Source organism: Choristoneura fumiferana, chromosome 24 (genome assembly GCF_025370935.1).
Source record: "Choristoneura fumiferana chromosome 24, NRCan_CFum_1, whole genome shotgun sequence".
NCBI classification, from domain to species: domain Eukaryota; kingdom Metazoa; phylum Arthropoda; class Insecta; order Lepidoptera; family Tortricidae; genus Choristoneura; species Choristoneura fumiferana.
Window position 1 is genome coordinate 8,400,065 of NC_133495.1, and position 27,254 is coordinate 8,427,318.

General features: G+C 40.1%; 1 protein-coding gene across 1 annotated transcript in view; it reads right to left on the reverse strand.

Moving 5' to 3' along the window:
• Positions 1-4,560: 4,560 nt before the first annotated feature.
• The window catches only part of LOC141441636 (facilitated trehalose transporter Tret1-like), a 69,443-nt gene continuing 46,749 nt past the window's right edge, over positions 4,561-27,254 (reverse strand). The window contains exons 2-10 of the mRNA XM_074106427.1: positions 26,509-26,579; positions 24,944-25,140; positions 22,643-22,806; positions 21,277-21,427; positions 11,977-12,172; positions 10,333-10,504; positions 9,760-9,874; positions 6,682-7,101; positions 4,561-5,835 (exon numbers count right to left, since the gene is read on the reverse strand). Coding sequence (XP_073962528.1) covers positions 5,572-5,835; positions 6,682-7,101; positions 9,760-9,874; positions 10,333-10,504; positions 11,977-12,172; positions 21,277-21,427; positions 22,643-22,806; positions 24,944-25,140; positions 26,509-26,579 — 1,750 coding nt within the window. The 3' untranslated portion in view covers positions 4,561-5,571. The remainder of the gene's footprint in view (positions 5,836-6,681; positions 7,102-9,759; positions 9,875-10,332; positions 10,505-11,976; positions 12,173-21,276; positions 21,428-22,642; positions 22,807-24,943; positions 25,141-26,508; positions 26,580-27,254) is intronic.

Here is a 27,254-nt window from a genome sequence, read left to right on the forward strand (position 1 = left end):
GAATATGCTTTAATTTTAAGATCAATACTAATGTACCTATGTTAATCGATTAAATTATTTCTGATTCTGATTCTGAACGTAGTTTACTGGTAAGTAAAACTGTCTGAAGTGTTCTCAATGAAAGGACAGTTACAATGGTCTGTTTACCTACGGTCTGTTTACTGTTAAGAGCTTTTGGAGGTCGCAACGGTAAACATTTACTCCACGTTACATACATGGTAATATGTGACAGGTAGACAGGCCGTTGTATTTATTAAATTACTAGCTTTTGCCCGCGGCTTCGCTCGCGTTATATTTGGAGTAACATACATTTACTTTCTGCGATCCTTTTTTCGTGTTTTTATTAATTTTTCGGAGGATTATATGGAAATACAAATACAGACAGATTTTCTTTTAGACAGATGGTGCACATTTTTTAATACAAAAATCGACCTACATACATAATTAATTATGATTCTTACCAACTTTGAAACCCTGCTTCGCTGATTCAGGTTTGGAATTTTAGAAAACGTTAAAGTACATACTACGCGTTTCTTTTGCCCGCGACTTTATACACGATATAGGATTATATCCCGAGAAATTGTAAAGTTCCCGCGGGACATGAATTACTGTTATGATCTATTTTAATATTCTTAATTGTCGATTAGGGACACATTGTAGCTTTCTATTATTGAAAAAACACAGTGATATGAACACTTTTATTTATTACATCCACCATCCATAATACAAACAGCATGCAAAACATCCATAGACATAATAATTCTTATAATTATGATCTATATCCGCGGTCAATGCATATTTTGAAATAACTTTAACATTCCATAATCTCGTTGTAAGGCTGCATTTCCACCAGAGATGTGCGAGGGTGTGTTGCGAGGAACGTTTCATTTACCTGTCCTCGCTCCGCTCAGCTGTTTCCACTAGAGCTGTGCCGTGCAAGGATAGTAAATGAAGCGATTCTATTGGTTCATGACAAATACATTCCTCACCAAACACATCCTCGCATATCTCTGTTTGAAACACAGCGTAATGTAATTATAATTCATTTTAAAATTATGCAAGGCAATTCAGGCCAGAAAAGATCCCTGACCGCAATTACGAGTAAATACCAAATATAGGTTAGCATTTTTTACAAGTATTAAGACAGTGAGGTTAGTATTAACCCGACTGCCCAAAGAAGGGTTACAAAAACAAGAAGAAGACAAGAAGGGTTATTAGGTACTATTAGTTTTCTCGTCGTGAGAGGTTCTAGTAACTTCACTAGGCCCTACTTGTAGTTTTGCTTGCGTAAACCATTAGGTCTGGCAGTTTTTAAACTTCAAGATTTCGCCAAATTTTCATGGAAATTTTCGTTTTTTGTTCGTGCAGATTGCACGAAAACTATTTTATTCATTATGTGGTTGGTATTCTAGGATTTTGGGTAAATAAAACCCGGTTAAAACGAATTTGGACTAGCACTTCCTGTGTTAACATAGCCCCTCTCCTAAGTAATTATGAACGCAGAGTGGGGCCATTTTAGATTGACATAGCCATACAACCATAAAGAATTAAGATTTTTAGACTTTTTTATTGGTTGTGCAATAAGAGCTACTATCGTACCAAATTTCTAGTTTCTAGGTTTTTGGATACGTCTATTTATATGAAAACACCTTTGTTAATAACTCTATACCTTTTTATTACATTGACTTAGAAGGTGTTTGATATTAAATTGAGCCCATATTGTACTTTAAGCACACACGCGTTTTAATTTTAAATCTATCAAAAGTTCTTAGTCAATTCCTATAAATTGACTCGATTAGCTAAACACTGAGCAATAATAAAAAATACTAGTTGAATTACAGATGAACCAAAAAATTGTCTAGCGGTAAATAGCAATTTCTTTTTAGTAGTTTCAAAGTACAAAGTATTCGACCAGTAAAGAGACATGTAATCAAAAATTAGTTTTCTATTTTTGATTACATGTCTCTTTACTGGTTTTAGGCTTTACAAGTTCGGCGGTGAACTTAGCAGCTAATTTAAGTTACTAATTTTATGATTTAATTTCGGGTTTTGTTCCGCGTACCGTGATTTTAGAGAAGCTCGATATTTCGGCACAGTTGAATGTCGTGATCACCGAACCCGCAATTCTCCAGTCGTCTCGTGATGAAGGCGCATGCAACTGTGCCGAAATAGGTATCGAGCTTCTCAATTAAGGTACGCGGAACAAAAACGAATTTAAATCATAAAATTTACAATTCTGATTGGATAGTGAAGTTAAGGTGCAAAAAAGATTTTTTTCGTACTAAGTTTCGTAAGTGGTGATGTGTGGAGGCGGAGGAACTGCATGAACACATATTTTTTGCATAACCGTAGCTATCACAAGGTCGCGGATGAGCAAAGAAATTCTTTTAGTTCATTGATATGGACCTCCGTAAAGTCACGCCTATTCAATCAATTCAATACACATTGTTACAAAGAAAAAAAAGAATTGAAATTATTTATGATAAGGTTCCATGATGGCCAAGGTATCAAATTAAGTGGACTGTTATTCGTGCTACACAAAGTGGTCGAAAATCATTAAATACTATCATTATTATTGTCATGCCTTTAGCCAATATTTTCCGGAACATCTGTAATTATATTTTTTTCTCTTAATATTATGTATGATTTGTACATTTAATTAACTATCTATTTTACATGTAATTATTTAACATCAAAAGCTTTTCATTTCAATAAAAAATATATAACGTTTTACATCTCTTAAAAAACATTTTAAATAATTATTTACAGCTAAATTTGGCTTTCGGTAATCTTTTTCGAATATTATTAGTATTTATTAGGAATATTTCCTGTTTAACAAAATCTTTTAAAAAAGATTTTTTAAAAACGAAAGCTTCTTGAATTTAAACACTCATTATTTAATTAATAAGCATGGTAGTGCCTGTAGTAACATAGTAGTACTGGTGTATGCCACTAAAAAAGTATGCTTAATAGTAGCACGTCCCTATACGTGCCTATACACAGCATTTGCTCATCATCATCATCATCATTATCAGCCAGAAGACGTCTACTGCTGAACAAAGGCCTCCCCCTTAGAACGCCACAATGAACGACAAATCGCCACTTGCATCCATCGGTTACCCGCAATTCTCACGATGTCGTCAGTCCTAGTGGGAGGCCTGCCAACGCTTTGTCTTCCGGTCTTTGTATTCAAAGGTTATCTGTTCTTCGAGCGATGTGGCCCGCCCGTTGCCCCTTCAACTTGCATTTATTTTTACAGCTATGTCGGTGACCTTAGTTCTTCGACGAATTTCCGTATTCCGGATTCTATCGCGCAAAGAAACTCCAAGGATAGCTATCTCTATAACTCGTTGCGTGACTTTGAGTCTCTCCAAGAGGCCAACAGTCAGGGACCACGTCTCAGAGCATTTAGTATTTGCTCAATAGTAGCATACTGTAACAATACCTTTACTCGTACCAGAGGTGTTATAGTCATAGGTACCATAGCCTACTGATAATCCGTCCGACCAGCCGAAAATTGTTATCGCTTGCATACGCTAATAGCGTGTGGTGCCATCTATCGCAAATATTAGAAGTCACGACTCCTACCTACGTTCCAAATTAGTAGAAAAATCGTAAAGCCGAGTTTAGACTTGCAAGAAAAGTCGTGCAAGTTGCATCACATTGCGAGGCCGTACAGCCAACGAGTTTGTAGTGGTCAATCGAGCGCCGCAATTTAATCCAACGTGCAACTATAATATTAGTTGTTATTGATCACGCTTCATCATCATCATGTCAGCCGTAAGACGTCCAAAGTTGGATAACATAGACCTCTATAAATCCAGTTACATCGGCTGGAAGCGGCCTGCATCCAACGTGAATCCACGGCATACTATTAACGCGTGCTCAGTGAAAACTTTACTAAGATCGTTTTTAAAAAATCTTATTGTAATCCTTATTTAATAAACATCTTAAAAAAAACATCACAATATCACTAAATGATATACTAATGAGCCAATCAACGTCTAAATAAACACTGATAGTGCCTTTCAACCTAAACTTTAGCGGAATCACCAATAGCATCTCTTTATCTCCAAATATATTCAGTTACCTACGTACCTAGTTATAATATTAAACATTTTAATGTTTGTTCTTGTGACGAGTGTTTTATACCTAAATATTTAAGTATCCATCTACCCGTTGCGTAGTAACTTATGCTTTGAGAATTTTGGGACTAGGTCAATTAGTGTCAATTGTTCTGTGATATTTATTAATTTAGGGTCCACGCTAGCAGAGGGCCTACTTCGAAGTTCAAAAATCGAAGTTCGTATAGTGCCGACCCTATCGCTCGCTTATTATTTGGGCGACCGTCGTTAACCAACGTTTTCCCAGAGATAAGACCAAGCTAAATCGATTTTGCATCCCCGAAAACCCCTATATACATAGGTACCAATTTCCGAGATCTCCGAAATATTATATACATAAGAATTGCTCGTTTAAATGTATTAGATAGATAGATAAGTGACACGAACTTCGATTTTCGAATTTCGTAGTAGCCCTGCAGGCGCGGGTGCAGTAAATCCGTCGCACGCGACGCGCGCGTTAACGCGTTATTTAGGCGACCACTCGCTCTGTGCAGACCGCGTCAGCTACTGTTAGACCCTTATTTTTTGTTATTTCACTGCGATAAACTTTTTCACGTATCCGATATACATTTAACTAAATAGTTACTATATATTAATATGATCCCCTCATCAAGTATTGTAGGCAAGGTAACTTATTTTTTTATTCTAGGTAAACCACGTAGTTAATTATTTATTAAGTACAACAATGCAATTTTTTACAGTATTTTGGTACTCAGTTTCTGAGGTAAGTCGTAGACAGACAGATGTGGCAAAACTACAAGGATTGCTTATGAGGGAGACAAATAGCAAGCGGATCAACCGATGGAAAATGATCAGGACAGTAACTGATCTGTTGCCGGCTTTTAAATGAAGTTTAAATATAATTCAGTTATAGTTATTTTGACTACGAAATATTATGGTTTAAATTTTCGATTGTTACTGCGGAACCCTAAAAATTAAATTAAATGAATAAAATCATTTTTTTTACTGCAATATGATCCGTGGTTTCTCGTAAATGTAATTGTTTAACACCTGCTTAAATTAGCCTTACGATGGTTATTAATACGAACCTAATGAGTATGGAATGATTGATCCATTGACTATTTTTAATACAATTATATCTACTTCATTACCTACCTGTCAAGAAAACATTTTAATATTAAATATAAGGTGTTCATTGATAAACTGAAAGCCTTAGACACCCCAACGGTATTTTCTTATTTTCATAAGTTTTCAGTTATTAAATAACTAATTTTAACTGACACCTTGTAGTTGCGTAATGTTCTTTTTAAAACTTTAATTAAAGTCGCTTAAAACAAACATTCCGCTAGGCAGTAAAAAATAAATACTGTGGCATTCATCTTAATATTTAAGACTACATCTAAGGTCAAATCTGTTCCCAAAATGATCTCCTGTCATATTTCACAAAATCACCTCACATATCAGGGCTTTCGTTAAAAACTGACGATCACGTTTGATTGACCTTTCGTCTCTTTTTAACATGTACAAACAGAGGTCCATCCAAAAGTTCATCAATTTGCTTCTGATTTTTGCCCCTGGTCTCTGGAATTATCAGATAGATGTACCAGGAGATCAGAAATGTAATGGAGGCTCCGAAGTAGAAGGTTCCGTGGAGGCCTATGGCGGTGGCTAGAGTGCCGAAGTATCGAAGGGTGAAAAAGCTGCTGAGCCACATCCAGGATATGAGCAAGCTTGACGCGAGGGTGCGGATCTGTGGATGATAAATTTAGTGGTTAAGTCACAAATTTAATAAGAAGCATTATCTAAAAAAAAATTGACTGAATGAATGACGTATCAAGAGTCCAAATCAAATTGGGCCTTGAACTTTGCAAGACTTCCTTTCATTAAGACCGAGGATGAATTTTGAGAAGTTCAGTTTCTAAAGTTATGGGATATAAGAGGGCATTTTTACTTTAAATGGCGCATCATTTTTTTTAGAATAAGGTAATCATGGCTTCTCCTTACTCAGAATCACGAACACTATTGATTTTGTCGAACAAACAAACGTCCCCAATTTTCCATAAAAATTGTACCCATGTGCCCATTTGGTAACAACCCATTATAAACTGTACAAAAAAGTCACAAAACTGACAAAAAACTTAGGGCCACTTTATTTTCTTCGTGTAAATCAATAAGTGCTCGTGATTCTGAGTAAGGAGAACTCAGAATTACCTAATTTGGAAAAAAAACAGCATCGTTACTGACTTTAAAGTTGAGAGACATCTTTAATATCAGGAACATGCCATAAGAATGGATTATTTCAAATACTTCAACGTAAGCAAAACCACGAAAATAAGCTAAGGCAGGGATCGACAATATGCGGCTCTTTGGATGTGACGCTGCCGGTCTTTAGTTCCAAACTTATATTTATGCTAGCACTATTTATTGTTGGCAAGAAAAAAAATTGTGGCTCTTTAAAAACTTAGAAATTTTGTAAATTGTAATTTTTGACTCTTCCGACTCAAAAGCTTGCCGACTCCTAAGCTAAGGAAAAGGATTATAAACAGATAAAATGCTTTACAAAAGTATTCATACTTAATACAAAATAAATACTTACTCTGGGGGAAAACAGTTCTGATATCAATACGTAAGGCACGGATCCCAATCCTATGTTATATAAGAACACCAGCATGGATAGCAGTATCACAGTAGGCCAAATAGATTTATCTTTGACCTCTTCCGTTGCATTTTGCACAACTTGGACATATCCCTCATCTATACTGTTATTTTTTTCAGTTACTCTATAAAATGGCTTCGAATTTTCATCTGTGTCATTCAAATTTGAATACATCAGTGTTTCGCTTATCATATTAATGCTAGTTAAGTTGTCATTATTTTTTTCTCTATTGGTAATTGATTTTTTGTAAGGCCACAATTGGTGGGTGTACCAGGAGTACATGTTGAGACGAGGGTCGCAGTATATACCGAGGATGGTGAGGCAGAGTGCTATACCGAAACAGGATATCAGTAGTAGCACCTGAAACCAGAAAGTGTAAATTTAAGTTATCTTCGTTGATACTGCAATGTCGCGTAACCTATAGAAAAATAGCAAATATTTGAGATTTCGTGGCTGGTATATTTAAACACGAAGATTTAATTTTAACACTCTCCTGAAAAAATATTGACATTCTTGATTAAGGTAGACTTCAGCGTGGAGCGGCTCCGGCGTCAGTAACGCGGCGATAGAGCGATAGTATTATGCAGTACGGAAACTTATGAACTAACGTTCGAACGCAGCGTCACTATCGTCGTCAGTATCGCCGAGTGTTAGCGCCGTGCCATGTTTTGCGCAAGCACTGCCGCGCAATCGCTGGGATCGCACGTGGTTTTGAGGTTATTTTGCATGGAATAACAACAAACTGACACCGGAGTCGCGCTGCTCGGAAGCCAATCTGCGTCAGAGTCGCTGCGACACTGACGCAGCGGCTCTGACGCTGCGGCCGTTGCGATAGAGCCGCTCTAGTCGGAAGTCTACCTTTACGCGGCATTAGCCGTTGTTGGTTTCACGTCATTGCAGTGTCATCGACGCTATGATTTAAATGTAATATGTACCTAAGCCATACGAAAGAAGAACACCTGAAACCAATCATAGAAACTTTGACGTATTTATGCTGGGCTGTGTTAGTATCACGTATCATACACAACGCGGTCTGACTATCCTACTTCTTACTAAATATTATAAACGTGAAAGTTTTTCTGGATTTCTGTATGTTTGTTACTCTTTCAGGCAAAAATTAATGAAAAGATAATTATGGGTAAAATTTATAAGGCGGTCTGGTAAGCTGCGGGTTCACGGTGGATCCAGGCCGCTTCTAACCGAAGCAACTGGAGGTCTATGGGGAAGGCCTACGTCCAAATGTGGACGTCCTACTGCTGATATGATGAAATATTAGTCAGAGTTAACCTTAAAAGTTAAATCGAAAATACAAACTGAAATATAGATGCACAGAAAAACCGGAAAAATAAGACCAGCGCTGGGAATCGAAACCAGGTCCTCGGCATTCCGTGCCGTGTGCTATACCGCTACACCACGAATTTCTTCTATGCACCTCATATCTCAGCTTGTGTTGTTTCTTATTCAGCCACTTAAGCAGCGACACTAGCGACATCTATGCCGTAGCCCTCATCGAGAAACTTTACGGCACTCCATCGGAACTAACCGCTCACCCGGACAAGAGGTTATTCCAATAATTTATTGAATCAGGCGTTACTTTGCGGAGGTCCATATCAATGAACTAAAATAATTTCCTTGCTCACCCGCGACCTTACGATAGCTAAGCTTATGCAAAATATGCGTGTTCATGCAGTTCCTCCACCTCCACACTGTAAGAACACACACAAATCACACAAACCCATCTATCACCACCACCACACTACACTGACGCGTTTCGAACTCAAACAGAGCTCATCTTCAGAGTGACACAACCGTACACCATGCTACCAGTTGTTAGACTAACGAACCACAACCACCGTTTTAACTTGTCACTGTAACTCCCAAGTACCCACATACGTTTTATGAAACAAAATAAAACTACCCACAAATTATTAATAATTTTTTTAAACCGTCCTTCAAAACTACCTTGATTAATTAATTTCAGCAATGGTAGTTAATAAAACATGCCTTGACAGTAAATAAATAAAAAATCAAGGTAGTTTTGAAGGACGGTTAAAAAATTTATTAATAATTTGTGGGTAGTTTTGTTTTGTTTCATAAAACGTATGTGGGTACTTGGGGAAGACAGTGACAAGTTAAAACGGTGGTTGTGGTTCGTTAGTCTAACAACTGGTAGCATGGTGTACGGTTGTGTCACTCTGAAGATGAGCTCTGTTTGAGTTCGAAACGCGTCAGTGTAGTGTGGTGGTGGTGATAGATGGGTTTGTGTGATTTGTGTGTGTTCTTACAGTGTGGAGGTGGAGGAACTGCATGAACACGCATATTTTGCATAAGCTTAGCTATCGTAAGGTCGCGGGTGAGCAAGGAAATTATTTTAGTTCATTGAAGAGGTTATTCGTTTCGTTAGAAAATTTGGAATTGAAATAAAAATACAAAAAGATTCCAAAAAAAAATCAATCTTAAAAGTTAAATATTTCTCATTCACCCGCTGTCCGAATAATGCTGTAGCTGTCCTTGGGCGGCGGTAATCACTTACTATCAGGTGACCCACCCGCTCGTTTGCCCGCTGTTTGATAAAAAAAATCTTCGACGCGGGCGACGGCTCCTACCTACTATAGAAGGTACACTAACCTAACCTAACCAACAAAAAGTCGGAAAACCCCCGACTTTGTCACTTCAAAGTTCAATATCTCAAAAACAGCAAAACCGATTTTGATAAAACACATCTAAAAACCATCGCTAATAAACGCGCTTTCAAATAAAAAAAACGCATTCAAATCGATCCACCTATTTAAGAGCTACGGTGCCACAGACAGACATAGCGGTCAAAATTATAACACCCCTCTGTTTGCGTCGAGGGTTCAAAACAAAGTAAAAAGCAGTAAACACCTTTTATGGTGTGGGGAATGTCAACAAAATATTGCTAGATGGCGTTAGTTAAAGGTTTGACGTTACAGTCTGATATGATGATGATGATGACGATGATGATGATGATGATGATGATGATGATGATGAACGTACTTTTCGGCCAAGTCTATCCACGGTGGCAGTAGCGACAGCTGCTCCAAGCACGAGCGCCGTGCCGCACAGCACGGACCCCGTCTCAGCAGTTTCTTGCCAGCCGCGTGACACTGTTCTGGAACGTAAGATAAATCCTGGATACCAAAAATTTATAAAAGGTTTCTGTAAGCTGTGGTAATAATGGAATCAAAAATCTTTCAATCTTTTCTTCTTTCTTTCTTTTCTGTAGGTCGAACCAACCGAAGCCACTGGAGGTATGGGGGATCTCGGTCGTTAGCCTTAATTTCGTAGGTTAGGTTTATTTTATAACAACCAGGAATTATTTATAGTATTCAAGAAAAATTAGTTATGGCAAATTTTCATTATGACAAACATTACATTATACATTTTAATATGTAGGTATGGATTCCAGTATAGACCTAAATGGGGGAGGCCTAATATGTATTTAAGTATAATTATATCTATGTATTTAAGTATTTTTTCCGTTGCCTAGTGCCCATAACACATGCTTTGCTTACTTTGGGACTAGTTCAATTGCTATCAAGTGTCCCGTGATATTTATTTATAACTTACCCGTTATACACAGTGATGTTATAAGCAGTAAGGTTGAGAGCAGGCAGAGCGTGCCCGGAGTGACTTAGCACGGCGATGCCGAAGCTGTTGACGGCGCCGGCGCCGCTGCCGGCGGCTGCCGTGAGCAGCAGACAGCAGGAAATGAGCGCACGACGGGAGCGGCGGTGGCGAACTGAAAATGAAAACATGCTCATTAACACTTTGGCAACTTCATACAGCACTGACAAAATAGGTAAGAGAATGAGAATAAGATTAGGAATAGGTACCTACAACAATAGGTATAGGAATAGAGAAAGGAATAGGAATAGTTTATTTTACGAAATGAGGAAAATTTCTATATATACCTGTGTTTTCTGTACTGATTACTGTCATCATCCCAGCCTATATACGTTCCACTGCTGGGCACAGGCCTCCTCTCAGAACAAGAGGGATAGGTCAAACCACTAGGCCACCACGGCTATAGTGATACTGATTACTGTGTTGGTGTGCAATAAAGAGGTATTGTGTTGTATTGAGGCACAACAAGAAAATACATTAAAACTTAATCCACCATAGGCACTGTCTATTCTTCCGTCTTTATATCTTCTTCAGCTATCATTCGAAATGTAATTATGGTGTCACTTGACAAAAGGTAGTATAACCATACCTTTGGGTAATCGCCAATCAGCTTCAGACGTCAATTTGATAGCCATTTTGCCGATTTATTTACTAATATAAGATGCTATTTCACCAAATATGAATCCTAACATGCCACAGGTTTTCCAGAACATAAAAATATTTTTTCACTTCTCATGCTCGTAAAGTTCGTGTTTATGCCGGGTTTAGGCGACATAAAATGACTTTTTATGCTCTAGTGCATAAAGTAAAATCTTCGTCTAAGACCAAGGCAATCAGGTGTAAACAGCCATAAACAAAGAAGTTTCTACATATTTTTTAAATAATTTTTAATTTATATAAAACTAAAAATCAATCAAAAAAGAACAATAAAACTTAAAATTTACAATAATAATAGTAATGAGTGAACAATGAAAGTACATAGTAAGTGAACAATTGTTTCCACTGTTTCTATTTAATTTCCTCGCCATCGAAGTGAAAAGCAGAGTGTAAAACTCGAGCATTAAACCCATTTTCCCCTTGACGTGTCTGTCTATCCACGTCTTGGGTAAAATGGCTCGTTTTATGTTATTGTTGTTCAATCTACTATTTTTGTTGTTTCACCAGCCTGTGTGCAGTTAATGCTGTTAGAGCGAACGTTAGCTGGCGCGGTGCACGGAGCGAGCGGGTGCAGGTGCAGCTAAAATCCGCCGCATGCGACGGGTGCAGTTAGCGCAGCTCATAGGTACTATTTTTAATCCCCACGCAAAAAGAGGGGTGTTATAAGTTTGACCGCTATGTGTGTCTGTCTGTCTGTGGCACCGTAGCTCTTAAACGGGTGGACCGATTTGGATGCGGTTTTTATATTTGAAAGCCGTTTTTCTAGCTATGGTTCTTAGACATGTTTTATCAAAATCGGTTAAGCCGTTTTTGAGATATTGAACTTTGAAGTGACAAAGTCGGGGGTTTTCCAACATTTAGTGGTTAGGTTAGGTTATTCAATAAGCGTCCACCCGCTCCGGGCCTTTAGGACCATAACAAACTGCTTACACAGGTCTCTGCAGACAGACCGTTCCGTCCCCTCGCTGGTGCCCTCACTTCTGCTCCGCATCAGCATTGGCGTAAGGGCATCAGAGTCACGGCGGGACGGCTCCGTCCGTATCATGACTTCCTGCTGCTCAATAGCATCCGTCAAGTCCTCGCGGAAGTCAGAGCCGTCAAGCCAGCAGATCACTTTCGCAGCATCCTGGAAATTAAATTAAATGTTTAAATTCGAAATGATCCCCATCAGGTCACCCGCGTGTTTTATTCAACTGGATGGCAAACGAGCAAGTGGGTCTCCTGATGATAATAGATCACCACCGCCCATAGACACCTGCAACACCAGGGGGATTGCAGATGCGTTGCCAACCTAGAGGCCTAAGATGGGATACCTCAAGTGCCAGTAATTTCACCGGCTGTCTTACTCTCCATGCCGAAACACAGCAGTGCTGTTTCACGGCAGGATTAGCGAGCAAGATGGTGGTAGCAATCCGGGCGGACCTTGCACGAGGTCCTACCACCTGCACCTGCACCTGCTGATGCGGTTTGCACGGAGCAGTGGACGCCTATTAGCAAATAAGGTCACAGTCAGTGACATCTATGTACTAGACTGCATGTATCTCACATCAAAACGGCGCACAAAAACAGTTCACAGCGCGGTTTTGTGAACAGGCGTATATAGAGGGGAGGGCCGGGTGAGCCGTGCCCACCCCACAGTATGGTCTAGTGCCCACCCCAGGATGTTGGGCTACAGATTCAAAACTCTATAATACTGATATCTTCACACAAAAATCCAGGCCAGCCCGGCGATATGCAGTACAATTATCATTCCATGTTTGAGTTTTATGCTGGAACTGTATATGTAGATATAAAACAAAACAACGTGTCTCGTGCATACGAGGACCACCTTTATGTTTAATTTAATTGAATTTGAACCGACTTAAAAAAGGAGGAGGTTTTATGTTCGACCGCATATATTTTTATCATTTTATTTTGTAAATACATAGGTATTAATATAAATATAAATTTCAGCAGTCGATTTATTATAATTCTTCTGATGTATGTAGCCCTGTGATAGACCAATATACAGACGGGCCTTAATGGGGTTTCGTTCGTAGCTCTTATTACTGGATGTGAAACGTAACCTTTTACTTCGCCACTCTACACCAATTACAGGAACTAGCTCCCGTCGTTAACAGTTCGTGCTACGCTACGTATTATAAATTAGCTACCCATATCATATCCATAGCTATGACCCCTCCGGGAGTCAATACGAAATAGGTAATATACTTAGATGGACGAAAAGCATATTTTTTTATAGACAATGTATCGATCGATGACGACTTAAAATGTGTATTTTATCGCTCATAAAACCCCTAGTTCAATGGTTCTCAAACTGTGCGTCGCGACGCCCTGGGACGTCACCAAAATGACAACGTTACCCTTTTAGCTTCACTATCTCTGTCTGTCCGTCCGTGGCTTAAATATAATGGGAGTAAATGAATCAAATTAACAAGTAAAACTATTACGGCTAAGTTTACTTAAGAATAATATTATTGTTTATTAGTAGTTTAAGGGTAAAATAGACACATATTAAATCAATCACATGTTAAGATTAGCAAGGTTTTTTCGTAACGGCTAAGAAACCCCATCCTGGGCGTGTCATTAGTTTTATTCATGTGTTACAAATACGTGAGTTATTAAAAAAAATGTATATATATTATTCGACTGGATGGCAAACGAGCAAGTGGGTCTCCTGATGGTAAGAGATCACCACCGCCCATAAATATCTGCAACACCAGGGGTATTGCAGACGCGTTGCCAACCTAGAGGTCTAAGATGGGATACCTCACGTGCCAGTAATTTCACCGGCTGTCTCACTCTCCACGCCGAAACACAACAGTGCAAGCACTGCTGCTTCACGGCAGGATTAGCGAGCAAGATGGTGGTAGCAATCCGGGCGGACCTTGCACAAGGTCCTACCACCTGCAAAATAAAAAAAATGAATATTTTTCTAAGTCTGTAATTCTACTTGAGTTCTAATTCTACACTCGTAATTTGTGCTTGTCAAGTGCGCTTCACCCTTTACTGAAGAAAATCAAAGTTGACAGAAAAACGGCCAGTATTAAATTACCCAAATAATAGGTATGCAACCTCGCTAAGGCATGATGCATTTGTAAACTTTTAGAATGGGCACCGTCAAATAGGAACTAAAACAAAACGCAACCTAATTGAAAGTATAGTGTAATCAATCCTCTACTTTCTGGTACTACTTCCAGGTTTTTAGTTATTTAAATTTACTTTGTATTTAAGCGCCGTGAAAATAATTATAATAAGTAGGTATGTAGATTATCGCAGTATAAAAAGATTGGGAACCAATGCCTTAGTTCATTTCGATCACATGTAAATGCTTGTTTTGTCACGAATGCGAGGGCCGACAACGCACTGGCATCGCGTAAAGCACTGCGGGTGTCTCTGGACAGTGGTGATCACTTAACATCAGGTGACCCACTAGTTCGTTTGTCTGGCCTCTCTAACAACAAAAGAAAAAATGCGCACGCAGTACGAGTGTTTATGGGATATATATATTGTAGACCAGCCTAGACTCCAGGCTTCGCTCGCGGTAAACATTAGATAAGGTATTCGAATTAAATTTCTATCAATTCATAAAAAATCTCGTGGGAATTATCTAAATACTTCGTGGCCCTCGTTACCGATGCGTACAAGCTGTGCTGAATTTCGTATGTATGTGGGAAGAAAAAACCGCCTATAGAATTTATATCGTCGCTTCGGAGGTAAAGATACTAAAGCGACACTTTGGGCCAAATTGAGTTATATATACCACCGGAATCAGCGAATTTTTCTGCATCGACCTATCTGAGTTTCAGGACGATCAGAGGACTTTTTTGGCGCTTTAGTCCCTGAAAAATCAGTGAAATTTGGGACACTTATTACTAATCCGACGCTTAAATTGAGTTTTTTCTCTTTAGTGCTTTTACCTGTTTTAGTTTCTAAACTTTTATATTGTTAAGTCATTTGTGATTTTTCACCTTTAAATACATTTGGCGTTTTAGTACTCTGTGCATATCAAGAAATTTGATTCTTCGTCGCTTTAGTAAATGTTCCAGTCTATTCTGAAGTTTTGGATGCGTTTGGTATTTTGTTTTAACTGATCTTCTTCTTAGTCGGACACTCTTGTCAGAGTGGTCGTGGTTGCGCAGACGAGGTACATGAAAAGATGTTCGGTGGGTCGCAGACCCTTTCGAGGACAGCCCTCTTAGCGATGTGCTTCCATTTCTGCCGGTTAGAGGCGTTGCGAGTACACTGGACCCATGGTGGACTCAGTAGCTTTTTAATCAGGTCAGTCCAGCGAGTTGGTGATCGGCCGCGTGCCCTCCTGCCTTCCACCTGCCCCTGAACCACCAATCTCTCCATTGAATTCTCATTTCTGGAGATGTGACCAAAGAACTTCAGTATTCGTAATTGCACAGTCGACGAAAGCCGGTCTTTAATATGAAGCTCTTTGAGGATAGAAAGATTGGTGCGAAATGCCGTCCACGGGATCTTTAAGAGACGCCTCCAGCACCACATCTCCAATGCGTCAATTTTACGGCGATCCTGCAGTCTCAGAGACCAAGTTTCGGCTCCATAGAGAAAGATCGGAAAAACCAGACATTTCATCAATCTGACCTTCGTCTTCTTGGTAACTCTTCTGTCCCTCCAAATCTTTCTCAGGCGTTCTACTGCTGACCTGGTAATGGCGCACCGCCGTCTGATCTCGTCGCTACATCCTCCAGTGCTGGAGACAGTAGAGCCGAGGTATATATAGCTCTGTACAACTTCGCAGTTAGCTATGCTTTGTACGTTAGTTCTAATTTGTTCAGCTCGGTCTACTATCATCATCTTCGTTTTTTCGCGATTGATAGATAGTCCAAATTTGAGGCTTGTAGTCTCGAGACGAGTCAGAAGGTTCTCCATGTCTTCTTTAGTCTGTGCGAGAAGGGTTGTATCATCAGCATATCTTAAGTTATTTATCACACGTCCCCCAACCGATATACCTCTATCCCATTCTTCCAAGACAATGCGCATGATGTACTCCGTGTAGGTGTTGAAAAGTAAGGGCGACAAAATGCATCCTTGTCGCACACCGGCCTCAGTCTTAAAATTTTCAGAAAGGGTACCATCCACTCGTACCGCGGCCGTGCCGCTTTCATACAGCCTCCTCAAAAGGACTATTTTTTAAATTTTAGTTTTAACTGATAAGAATATATTTAAGTCGTTTGAGTGTTTAGTACAAAACAGTTAACAGAATTTGTGGTGTATTAGCGTCATTACAACATAGCAAAAGAAAGAAAATATTTAAATTAGTAAAAAAACATAATATTAAAGGATTATGTTTGGTCCAGTAAGTCAATAATCTGTCATTTTAGTGTCAAAATCTTAGGAATTTAAGTTACAATCTCTTTACCAAGGATAGGTAAGGTACTATGCGCGTCTTTTATATCAACGCAATAATAGAGCGTGTTGGCAACAAAACCTGAAATAATTGATTGTGATTACGAAAGGTAAGTTTATAAACGAATAATTATTATGATTAGGTGCACTAACTCTATTGACTGTTATTAAAGTTAGGTACGAAGGAACATGATAAAAAGGAAATAGGGTATAGAAATATGATGAATTGACATCTAGCTATTCTAAACGTCTAGGCTTTACTATATAAAAGGCTGAAATTAGGTTATTGAATGGCAACTTTGATTAATTAAAATACTTGAATTTCAGATCCAAATTAAATCAGATAAACATGTATCTTTCCAAAAATTCGAACCCGGAAAGTGAAAAAATCAAATGTATAACTTGCCAAAGCTTAACGTAGTGCGACGGATTAACTTCGATGGTAAATATATGACTGCTTTGGTTGTTTTTAAATTGCATGCATACTGTTTATTATCGAAACAAACCTGCTGTGATCTCATTTGAAATAAAACATGAGATAACATGCAACTTAAGTACTACTTATATTTAAAAAAAAAACAGACAGACAAGCAACTCTACGACGGTTTTTGAGGCTACGTAGCCTGTTTCCGGATCAGCGGACTGTCACCGAAGTGTCTTCGGGCCCAGCAGTCCACCGAATCCAATGCGGCTAACTGACGCTTGGCGGAACCGTCACAAAGGCGACAGCAGTGTTTCATACACGACCTTACCTGCGTTTTGTAAAGAGTAAAAAGCTGTTCTGGTGTGAAATACCGTTTCACCTTATATAGGACACTAAAGTTTTTAGCAGCCGTTTTCGCTCTGGACTCAATAGCCGCACCGAAGTTGAGACTAGATTGAAGGTCTAACCCAAGAACCTCAAGGTGGCCTTTAGGTGGTAAGGATACCCTCCTATGGACAGTAGGAGCCAAAGTGAACGGTCTCCGCTTAGCGGTAAACGGACACGCCTGTATCTTGGCAGCACTGAACTGGACCAAGTTGGCCGAGCCCCAGTCGGACATGGCCTCCGAGGTCGAATTCGTCCGCTGTACCATAACCTCCCTGAGTGCCCGATCTTATCATCGCTGGCCCGGGCCGTTAGAAAGGTACCTCTCTGCAATTGTGCGTCATCTGCGTATCCAAAGACATCGGGTATGAGCAAATCGTGAATGTGCAGCAATAATAGAGTTGCAGATAGGACCGATCCCTGAGGCACCCCGGCATTGATTGCCATGAGATCAGATGAGCATCCGTCAATGACGACTCGAATAGATCGGTTCCGCAGGAAATCAGAGATCCGTAAGCATAAGACAGGAGGAATTCTGCTAATAATGCCTCTGTGCCAGACCCTATCGAATGCCTTGGAAGAGAGACACAGCAGGAGCTTCGCCAATAACAACAACAACAACAGGTTCCCCCCAAATGTGAGTAGCATATACCAGAAGACCCCCCAGTGGACCGATTTCGGCGGAACCTGTATTGGCGGTCACTGAGGAGATGGTTACCTTCTAGATATACCTACCAGGAACTTAGCATTCAATACACGCTCCATTACCTTCCATAGTATGGAGGTGATTGCGATAGGCCGATAGTTCGACGGGTCGGCACGACTGCCCTTTTTGGGTAGGTACTGGCTGCACATTAGCAATCTTTCACGATACCAGGACCTGCCCCATCTTGAGGGAGTCTGAACAGACGTGTCAAAACCGGAGACAGTTCCGAAGCACAGATCTTTAAAACAATTCCAGGTATAGTTTATTCCTAGTTTTATTCACGTTCAGAGAACGCAGCGTTCTTAAAACCTCCATTTGGTGTATTTTGACCTCCTGCTTAAACGTACCACAGTGAGGAATGGAGAGAGGCGCTGCACTACCATCATCAAGACGCGAATTTTCCGCAAACAGAGAGACAAACAGGTTTGCCCTCTCCGCTGCAGTATGAGCTAGCGACTTATCCGACTTCAGCAGTGGTGGCAGTGACGGACTTTTCTTTCTTTCTTTTCTTTTTCTTTACTCTCAGAGGGGTAGGAAGCAAATTTGGCACCAATACAACCAACATGGAGGAATCGCGCTTTCCGTATGACCTTTTTGCAGGACATGGCAGCTTTGTTGAAGAGCTGTTTCTTAACGTGTACATCCGGTCCGGAGCTTTGCGACATCGAGCATCAGCCCACAGTAAGTAAGCAAGTAGAGTGCTTAATAGCTTCAGCTTGAGCGCACTCAGCGTTAAACCATGGGCGAGATTTGCCACCAGTGGATACGTCAGAGAAAGGAATTAAATATTCCATACTCTGACGCAACACATCGGTAACAGCTTCTGCGCAGCTCAACGAATCGATACTGGGAAAGAAAATTTTCGGCCACGGATAGGAAGCAAAGAAATGACGCATCTCATCCCAATCTGCTTACTTGTATCGCCATACTGGCCGAGTACCGATTGAGCAATCGGGAGGAGAGCACTGCGACACAAATTTCACCAGACAATGGTCAGAAGTACCCAGAGGGGAAGACACCGACACATTGTGCCTGTCTGGATCAGTCGTCAGCAGAAGGTCCAAGCAATTAGGCGTGTTCAAGGCAACATCCGGTATGGGAGTCGGCTGCTTAACCAGCTGGGTGAGATCTAGCGAAAGCGTAAACTTGCGCGCTTCTCTTCCTGCATGGTCCGTGACTCTGACTTGATACGGGAACAACCAGTCCTCGCGGTGAGCATTAAAGTCCCCCAAGAAAACCAACTACGCACGCGGATACCGTTGCTGAAGCACACGCCGCGCTGTAACACTGAGGTGATCAAAGACCCTGGTCGTCTCCAAGTCCCCGCTGTGCGACCGATAGATCAGAGCGTAAACCGTTTGTTCAACACCAGTTTCCATCAGTATCCAAAGAATGGAAAAGCTAGGATCCTCAAGGTTGCGGAGACGCTGAGTACAGATGTCATCACGAACGTACAAGCAGACCCCGGCACGTGGCTTAAAAGTATGTTCCAGGCTGTACCCTGGGTAGCGTGGGTAGTGTGAGTACGCCGTGTCTAAGAGACATTTTATCTGCGTTTGGGTATCCTGGTCTCCTGATGGCAAGAGATCACCACCGCCCATAAACATCTGCAACACCAGGGGTATTTCAGACGCGTTGCCAACCTAGAGGCTTAAGATGGGATACCTCACGTGCCAGTAATTTCACCGGAAGAAAAGAAGAAGGAGATGAGAAAGACTAAAGTGAATAGGTTAGAAAAGACGGCAGTTAAACAGACATAGTGCTGCTCACCCAGCAGCACTCGAAAGTGAGCCACAACCCAAGGAGCCTGATCTGGTGACTTTGGGAACGCCCGAACCCCCAAAGACGGCTTTCGGGTCCTCTCTCTGGTCGCCAACCGGCAGTACAGCAACAGCACATCTTCGGGATTTTTCGCAAGTTAGCGGGGCAGCCTTTCAAAGTTGGCGAAACCTCTACTTGGGCCCCTGCGGTCGGCCAGCGGAGCACCGTGCTTCGGATTCCGCTACCCTCCACGAACAGGCACCCGGTACAGCAAACTGACGGCACCGAAACCGGTTTGCACGCAAGTCCCTGCCCAGACCCGTCCCTCCACATGGCTACTCCTAACTTTATGCTGGAACACGGCCAAGACCGTTTGGCAGCATAACTTAGTTAGGTGGGTGGCCTGGGTGGTGACAAACCGCTGCCGAAGCCTACCACCAGGTTGTTCATTTGGCGCTACCTGGGGGACACGTGTGGGTAACTAGAGCTTTAGCGTGGGCCTTAGCCCACGGACGCGATCAGCTTTATCCCCCAATAGTTGACGATAGGCAGATAACACGATAACAAGAACCAATGTCAAATAAAACTTAAAGTTTCTACGATTTCCGGTGTTTCTTTTGAATTTAGTAATATTGATTAAAGTCGAAGTTCGTGTCGTGCAGTCCCTCTGACAATTATAACTATTTAATACGAGAGCGAGAGGGACCGTACGATATGAACTTCGAGTTTCGAGTTTCGTAGTAGCCCTGCAGCCGGTCCATTAGTGATCATTCGTTAAAGCAATCTGAAAATTAGTATGTTGTATATCAAAACATTTAACTTGCAAGTCTATTAAGTATTTGTAATGTTTTATGATTATCATTTAAGAGCGATTAAGGATTATGCAGTTGTAAAATAGCTTGCTTATTGGTGAATAAGCATTAAACACAGTTTGATAAGAAATTGATTAACGCCATTAAGTAAATTGAAGATAAAAAAACTAGAATAAATATCCCGTTAGTCATCTGAAATTATGATATATTAAACCAATTCTTACGTTTAGTCCTTTTGCCTTATTGCGTTGTCTCAAAAAGTTGAAGACTAATGACTAAAGCGCCACCTATCTCCTGAACTATTGTACTTAGGTCAAAATTATACATTTCAGTTCATAGTATGCTGAATTGACTTTCATACAGTCTTAGAAATTCTAGAATGTGTTCACAAACAAACGAGTTATGAATTTTTTTCGTCAAAAAAAACTTTAAATCGCTCTCCTGTAAAGTTGGTCAAATGTCGCTTTAGTATCTTTACCTCCGAAGCGACGATATATAGATTCAGCTATCTGCATATTAAATTTCATCTAAATTTGTCTCGCTGTTTCAGCGTGAAGGAGTAACATGTGCTCACAAACTTTCACGTTTATTAATATTAGTAAGATTTGTAGAGTTGTCGTTCATTGTGTCGGTCTAAGGGGGAGGCCTTTGTTCAGCATTGGACGTCTTCCGGCTGATGATGATGATGATGATTTATATATCTTTTATATTTATAGGTTTATAAATGAATGGTACGGTACCAGGAGTTCATAAGTAATAAGGAGCACCTGCATTCGGCCGACACTGATGAGGTATGACGGTGTCTCCGGCAGCCATACCAGCGACACCAGGAGAACAGCGGGCGGCGCAGCCATAGAGAGAGACAGCGTGTGAGCGGATAGCACGCCGCCAGCTATAAAGGCGAAGAGTATGCCGCAACTGGAAAAAACATTAAAATATTTATATACTAGACTAGAAATCACGAATGCAAAATGCGCCTGTTAAATGTTTCAGCGAGTTTGCATGTTATTTAGCTAATTTAATACTGGCCGTTTTACTCATGTAATTTATTCAAAATATGTTGAAGCGCAACTGGCAATTAACAAATTTAATTATGAATGTAGAGTTAGTACTCAAGTAGAATTATTACTGACTAGCAAAACACACGAATATTTTTTGAAATAATGAAGGCATTTGATAAAATGCAATCAAGTAACTTAAAATGAAAAAATGTCTGAGGTTTTCAGTTATTTAATTAACACCTGTATTGTTGGCCTAAGAACGTTGCCTTGCCACTCCGCAAGTGAGTGGTTGCGGAATGCCAAAGGAACGTAATACAAAGGCAAGAGAGCTATAGTCGTTGCGTAGCAACAAAGTAATTGGTTAATGGATTGATGGACACGTAATTCAATCAATTATCCAGTAATTAAAACCTTTGTACCATGCACGAGGTAAGTGTTGGTTTCACAGAGCTAATTATAAATGTATGTCACGCAAGCTAAAAGCTCAGTCCGCTCACATGGATAAATGTTTAAAAAACCTATATTTTTGTTGGTCCAGTCTGTAACGAAACACCGCTTGTGTTAAGGCGCTGATAAACTTGAGCAATCACTTATAGTTTGTAACAGAATATCGAGCATTCATCGTTTAAAATTTTGTCGATCTGAACGTACAGAGCCAAGCATAGAGCCTAACACTGCTACGAACATTAACACGATCATTCTACTCTTACGAAACGAACTAGTAAATGGGTTAAGGCGTTGTCACACTGTCACCGCATCTCGTTGCGGCGTGCGGAGCGACGAATTCGCGTTCGACGTTGCGACGACGCACTAACGTACGAATTTGCTCCGTATCTCTGTCCGGAACTGCGGTACACTACGAACCGCATTTTATTTGCTTCTTATGTTCATTTCTACGACGCTCATTGCGACATACCCCGCGCCCTGCACCGCCGCATCGTCGTCCGGGAGTGCGAACCGTCGTGCGATTCGCATCTCCGCAAAGAGGGATGGAGCCGTGTGTTACACCATCAAGATTCTAGAGTACAAAGTTAAGAACCACAGCACCGAATGCCGCTGCGATGTGCGGAGCAGTGTGATAACCGCCCAAGAGTGAGTCTCGCTGTAGTTTCCATATATGGCATCATTTCACCTGCAAGCTAGCGTCGGCATAGCTGCCAGCCCTTTTGTCCTGGGCGATATCTCAGCACCATACAACGGAGCGAGGGCGAAAGCACCAGCAGCGCCTACGCCCGCTGCCACCCTGGCCGCCCAAATGCCGCGAGCACCACACCACGCTGCCAGCGACCAGCTTAACTGGAATAGAAATACTACTGATTTATGATATCCTGGTACCATCGAAGAGGAGAAGTAAGAAGTTGAAACTCTTTTATTTTGTCTAATTGAAAGTTGTACATTGCTCAAACTATAACCAATGTCAGATCAAATGACAGATTTCGCATACGAAAAACTGTCATTTGATTGCGATCACAAACATCAGAAACGTTAGGCAATACGGCCTTAGGCCCCTATTTTGAAACGTGACAATTCTTAGTAACATAATGTTGAGTGGCAATCTTTGTCTAAATAAATATCTATCTCAATTTAATGATAATTAAATTATGTGATGAAACGTGGATGAAACTATAATTATTTTTCCTAGTCAAAATTTATTTTAAGATTTGTCGGTAAATCTACACATGAGATTAGACCTCTGTCAGGTTTGCATTACATACAATTATTGTAGTGCTTCATGGTTAACATACGCGTATTTTCAAAATGGCTATCTATGAAAGTAGCAGTCGTACCGGCCCAGCCATCAAAATGTCCAGTAAAGTGAATTTCCGGGTGTAGAAATTTACTTAACCGAAGATTTGATTAGCTTTCACATTACACGAATCTACCGAAGTTAAACGTCTTGTGGCACATTACAGTACTTTCATTCTAGCATGGTGCGGATGACAGCTGTCAATATCACAGACTAGAGAGTGACGAAGCTTGAGTAGATAAAACTAATAATTTAAAATCTTAATCATAATTAATGTCATCATTAATCCGATTATTACGCTAATTTTGATGAGAATATTAGTGTAATTCTAGGTTGGAATATTATTTGCCACTTAAGAAAGGTTAAACGGAGTTTGCAATAATATTTGTTACTTACCAATTAATAAGTACCAATATAACTCAAGATTCATTAAATCCCATCATTAAACGGGTCTCTGGTGCTACGTTACATTCATATTACGTTTCTTCACTTAATTGTGCTTTAAATTTTACTACCTAATTGATTATAAAAATCTGATAGGTTAAATAAATTTCGTATAACATAGTTCTTTATGTTCAAATATTTTACGCCAGTCATATCCAGGCTACAACTGATATATACTTCCATATGTTTAGATGTTTAGATGGAGCGACGACTTGGTTAAGATCGCGGGATCGCGGTGGATGCGGAAAGCACAAGACCGGTCTGAGTGGAGAGCCTTGGGGGAGGCCTATGTCCAGCAGTGGACGTCTTTCGGCTGACATGATGATGATGATGATGTTTAGACCTCAGCAACTTTTTTAGAGTTAAACGAAACGGTGCATCTAGTGTCACCCGCATCATGCTAGAATGAATGCACTGTATTTAGCTGAATTGAAATACTACTAATTCATGATAGCCTGGTATAATAGAAGACGACAAATCCACTGGATACCAACGTCACACGGCGCTTAATGGCGAGAGCTTAACTAGAATAGAACCGTCACTAATTCATTATATCCTGGTATGATTGAAGAGAAGAAGCACAGAATGCAGCCACACGTTTTATGAATGCACAGAATACTAAAACTCATCTCAACCCTTAACGGCCAAGCATCCCCCAGATACACATTAAATTTATGTCACTATCACTACAAAGAAAGCTAGCCCGTAAAGCGAACGAGTTTGAAGTGGTTTAATCGAATGCCGTAATGCAGTTAAGTTGTACGATTTTTCTTGCATGGGGGACTACACCAAAAATCTGGATCTAATACAACCGAGACGATTTTGTCCTGAACACCCTGAACCCATCTAGTTCACTCACTTAATAAAGTTGTGCGAAATCATTATATGACAATTAGTTATAGAGGTTATATGTATAGTTAGTAATGTTAGGCATATTTGAATTAAAAATATTCCTCTTTATCCGACTGCACAGCCCAAATGAAGGTTATTTTGTTATTATGCCATTTTAATACTATGCCAAGTCTAGTATGCGAATTCATATTATGACAATAAATTTTATGTGAAATAATGGGCACCCGTGAAAAAAAACGTTCGTTAACCGGAATAGTTTCAAACCAGTTCAGCGAATTGATTAGATGAACGATTTAGTTTAATTGCCGCATAACACTACAAATTCCCACACATTTTAATTCTGAGAAAACATGAAGGTACGGAGGCTCCAGGATCTTGGATAATACTCACAATAAAACTAAGACAGATGCACAGCGCTCCAGTCTTCCGTCCTCTTGAATCAGCCAGCACTGCGAAGAACGGAGCCGCCGGCAACGCGACCAAGCAGGGCAGGGCGGCGAGCCACGCACCTCCAGCTAACGCCTCGCTCCCTAGTACCCCGGACACCCAGCCAGTGCTGCAGCCGTGTGTAAAGCATGAGAGGTTGACTGTAAAAAGATAAACTCTGAACTCAGAAATAAACAACTTAGAAACAAAAATTACAAAAAAAAGTAACAAACATTTTGAATTGAAATAAAAAATATAAAAAGATTCCAATCTTAACTTAGAAACGTTGAAAAACCCCCGACTTAATTAGGTAAATAACATAATCATAATCAAAGGACCCCGGACTTTGACTTTGACTTTGTGGCTTCAGTTAGACATCCTGAGATTTTGATATGTTCAAGAATGTTTCCAAAGGAATTTAACCTTACTGATTCAGACTTCAAATTGGAATTGGAACTGATTGAAATTGGAACAAATTGCCTTGTTACCGCAAAAAGTTTCAAAAGGGATAATATAGGCAACCACTCAGTAATACCCTTGCCAAAATTCTTTGAGAGGGCTCAAAGTTTTTAACGACAAACAAGTTGGTAAATTTTCGTCGTTCAAGCAGAAACAAAGGTGCTCTCATTAGGGGAGGCAAGTAATTTCGCAAGTTATGAAAACTCGGATCCAAGTACCAGGTGGTCATAACTTAGAAAGAGGCAATAGAAGTCAATGGGGACCTATCAATTCGCCAACAGCCATTGCGCTGATTTTTATTTCGCAGACAACTACTTATTCGCTAATAATTCTTTGGCATAATTTTATTAGGCCATTCACTCGTATTGTCGAGTAGTCTGTTGGCAGAATATACGCAGATACGCAGAATTAACCTATGGTCCAATGTCCACCTTTGGACATTTGGTCGATTTTTCATTTGTAATTATGTCAGTCAACAGAAAAATACTATTGGCAGAGAAGTGATAACTCGATTCATTCTTTGGCATTATTTTAGTAGGTAAATAGAGTTCTTCTTCCTTTCACGTAAGAAAATATCCAAGGTTTCTAATTTAATTCATATAAAACAGAATGTCAGAATCGACGACAAACAAAGCAACGAAGAGTATTAAGACGAGTTTAGACGTGCAAGAAAAATAGTGCTAGGGCTTATTACGTTACCGGATTCGTATATGAGAACTAGCCAACTCAGAACTTAGGCTTTAATATATTCTCCTAAGTTATGAGACGAAATTATATTTTAAGTTGTTATGAAATATTTTATGTTGTTATAAATAAATTTCAGGACTGACTATTGAACTTGGCACCCATTTAGATATCATTTCTTTTGTCGTTGAAGTCAACAACCAAGGCATATATCATAATATTGAACTTGGCTATAATTTCACATTTAAGTTTTGATGGGTTATTATTACTACTGCCAAAAGTTTTTCGACGTTTTAAGAAATCTGCCGATTATTATTCGGACGTTTTCTGCGAAATAGTAATCTGCTAATCGTTTGGTGGATGAAGTATTCAGTCAATGGACTCACAAACGGCAGCTGAGACGAGTCGCCGAACAGATCCGCGCCATCGCTTCGACGCGGTCCTCTCTATGCGATTTCTAAAACAAACGTTTCAAATTAAAAATTCACGTTACTTTTTTGTGTGTCAAACTAAAGTTCGACCCTCTTTTTTAGGGTTCCGTAGCCAAAATGGCAAAAACGGAACCCTTATAGTTTCGCCATGTCTGTCTGTCTGTTTGTCCGTCCGCGGCTTTGCTCAGAGACTATCAGTCCTAGAAAGCTGCAGTTTTGCACGTAGTACAAAAAAAATTGAAAAAAAAAACACTCCCACTACGTCTAGGGGAGGTACCTAGACGTAAAGTGGGAGTGATTTTTTTTCTCATCGAACCCTATGGTATGGGATATCGTTGGATAGGTTTAAAATCATTGCGGGGTTGTGTAGACGTTTTTTCGATTCAGGTATCTGTTTGCGAAATATTCAACTTTGAAGTGCAAATTTTCATTAAAATCGAGCGTCCCCTCTCCCCTAGCAAATATATCAAATTTACAAGAAAAACTATAACGGTTAAGTTTGCTTGAGAATTATTACTAGTTTAAGAGTAAATAGCAGCCTGAGGTACAAAATCTACCTAAATTCCATACAAAACGCAAAGTTCTTAGAAAAATATTACTTGACTTTTTCGTAACGGTTACGGAACCCTACCTTGGGCGTTACCGACACGCTCTTGGCCGGTTTTTGCGTTTGGGGTTAAAAACGTGACGCGTGAGGCACG